General features: G+C 38.5%; 1 protein-coding gene across 1 annotated transcript; it reads left to right on the top strand.

Moving 5' to 3' along the window:
* Positions 1-95: 95 nt before the first annotated feature.
* LOC116379817 (diacylglycerol kinase theta-like) lies at positions 96-2,336 on the top strand. Its single transcript, XM_031841787.1, has 6 exons — positions 96-101; positions 213-313; positions 1,136-1,350; positions 1,438-1,528; positions 1,907-1,961; positions 2,242-2,336. The coding sequence occupies exons 2-6, from the start codon at positions 284-286 to the stop codon at positions 2,325-2,327; spliced, it is 477 nt and encodes a 158-aa protein (XP_031697647.1). The 5' UTR covers positions 96-101; positions 213-283; the 3' UTR covers positions 2,328-2,336.
* The last annotated feature ends 51 nt before the right edge of the window (positions 2,337-2,387 follow it).

The raw sequence follows: 2,387 nt of genomic DNA, 5'->3' as shown, positions 1-2,387 counted from the left end.
CCTCCAGAGTCGTCAGGTTAGACCTCCAGAGTCGTCAGGTTAGACCTGCAGAATCATCAGGTTAGACCTCCAGAGTCGTCAGGTTAGACCTCCAGAGTCAGGTTAGACCTCTAGAGTCAGGTTAGACCTCCAGACAGGTCATAAGAGATGAATAATGATGTGTGTGTGTGTGTGTGTGTGTGTGTGTGTGTGTGTGTGTGTGTGACTCACAGGTAAACAGCTTCTGAAGGTGTTTGACGGTGATGATGCAGTGAAACGTGCCGGCTTCCGATTGGTTTCCATCATGAGAGCCACAAAGAATGAAGAAGTTGTGGTGAGAGCTTCCCAAAAACATTTCACACACACTATTACTACAACAAATACTACTACTACTACTACTACTACTACTAGTACTATTACTACTACTACTACTATTACTACTATTACTACTACTACTATTACTACTACTACTACTATTACTATTACTACTATTACTACTACTGCTACTACTACTACTGCTACTACTACTACTGCTACTACTACTACTACTACTATTACTACTACTGCTACTACTACTACTATTACTACTACTACTACTACTATCTACATCTAGGCTCTCTAGTGGCAACTTCAGGAATAGGCATTTGTTTTTCAAAATAAAAGCAGGTAATTATAATTCTGTAAAAGCTGGTTTTAAGTAATTCAATGGAGAATTTAACATCACAGCAGTGAGATTGAAGGAGAAAATAGTTAAATTCATGTTTTGATTTACAGGTTTATAATTAAACTATTCTAATACAAAATATGTTAAAATAGAACGTTGATCAAAGTAAAGGCAGCCAAAGAGTTTCTGAAGACTAAAACTCTATTTAAATCTCTGTGAATCTACTTTCATATTTAATACGAAACTAAATATTGTTCTTTGTCCGATTGGTGATTCCTAATCCTTTTAATTACATGTCTTATTTTGAGGTGAATTTAATATAATAATTGTATGTATTTGTATTAATAATAATAATAATAAAATTACATTGTATTTGTACAGCGCTTTACATTGTAAAAACAAAGCAGATAGATGACATTATTATAGTAAATATATATATATATATGTATATATATTGTTTTAATAATACGCTGTACCGGTGTTGTCCTGCAGGAGGCGGCTCTGAGGGCCTTCTTCCTCCCCGATGATTCTCAGGACTTCGAGCTGCAGGAGGTCGGCGGCGTGCAGCGTCTCCACAGCGACGACATCCTCAACCGCAACGGCGGCACCGACAACCGGAGCTCCCTGAAGGACAGCGGCGACGCCTGGCTCCTGAGGGCCAAACCCAGAGACAATGAGGTCATCCAGGTGTACGCGGGACGGCCCAGGTGAGGAACTTGACCCCCTTTCATTGGGCTCAGACGTACTGTTTCTCCTCCCAGTGTGTTGATGGTCTCACCGGCTGTGTGTTTCAGGTCGGGAGCAGCTTTCGTCTCCGTCTCCGTCTCTAGAAACAGCTCAGCAGCTTCAGTCGTCTCCGAGGTCCTCGGTCTGCTCCACAGACGGGTGACTTTATGTTTTTATGTTTTTATTTATAGCAACATAACCAGTGAGGTAACTCACTCGGACACATTTTATTGGAACTATTGTAAATTATTAATATTGTCACTAATTTGCAGCCACACATGGAATTTAAAAAGTCACAAAAACAAATTGGTATAAAGTCACTTTACATATATAAGCTGCATTTTTTACATTTCATGCTGTATTTCTCTATAAAAAGTTAAACAATATAAATGGTTTCTTTATTTAAAACTGTGTTTTTTTACAGCTTTTTTCCCCCTTTTTTAAAGTCACACTTTAAATACCTGGTCGACTCTTCATGACCGCTTCACCTCACCTGTAAACAGTGTGAAGTGAACTAAATAATGTGTGTTGTTTCAGGAGGAAGACGCGTCCACTTTCAGCCTGATGGAGGTCTACATGAGCAGCAAGCAAGGTAAGCGCTGACGTCAAGAATAAAGGACACACAAAAACTTTTATTTATTATTTTATTTTACTTTTCATATTTTATATTTTATATTTTATATTCATTTATCCATTTTTTAATCTATTATGGCCCTTAAAACCCTCTGAAGTCTCTGCTGTATGACTTGCCGTTGTTAGATAAAATCCATAATGTGTAAAAAAAATGAAGAAAACTTAAATAAAGTTATGAAAACTGTGTGTGATGATGACTCATCGGTGAAGGTTGTGACGTCTCCATGTCTGTCCTCCAGTTCAGAGACAGACACTGAGTCCTCAGGAGAAGATTCAGGACAAGCTGCACGAGATCAGGAAGGTAGGAGGACATGTAACACACTGAACTCCTGCAGGAGGAGGAGGTCAGGAGATCAACATGATTGATTGATTGATTGATTTTTTT

Source organism: Anarrhichthys ocellatus, unplaced genomic scaffold (genome assembly GCF_004355925.1).
Source record: "Anarrhichthys ocellatus isolate YVR2014 unplaced genomic scaffold, GSC_Weel_1.0 scaffold5276, whole genome shotgun sequence".
Taxonomy (NCBI): Eukaryota; Metazoa; Chordata; class Actinopteri; order Perciformes; family Anarhichadidae; genus Anarrhichthys; species Anarrhichthys ocellatus.
Note: the sequence above shows the minus strand (reverse complement) of the source record. Positions and strands in the feature narration are given on the sequence as shown.

Coding starts and splice junctions, on each gene's coding strand:
- LOC116379817 (XM_031841787.1), top strand. CDS start 284: ATGAGAGCCACAAAGAATGAAGAAGTTGTG. Junction 1,351..1,437: donor GTGTACGCGGGACGGCCCAG/GTGAGGAACTTG, acceptor TGTGTGTTTCAG/GTCGGGAGCAGCTTTCGTCT. Junction 1,962..2,241: donor CTACATGAGCAGCAAGCAAG/GTAAGCGCTGAC, acceptor TCTGTCCTCCAG/TTCAGAGACAGACACTGAGT.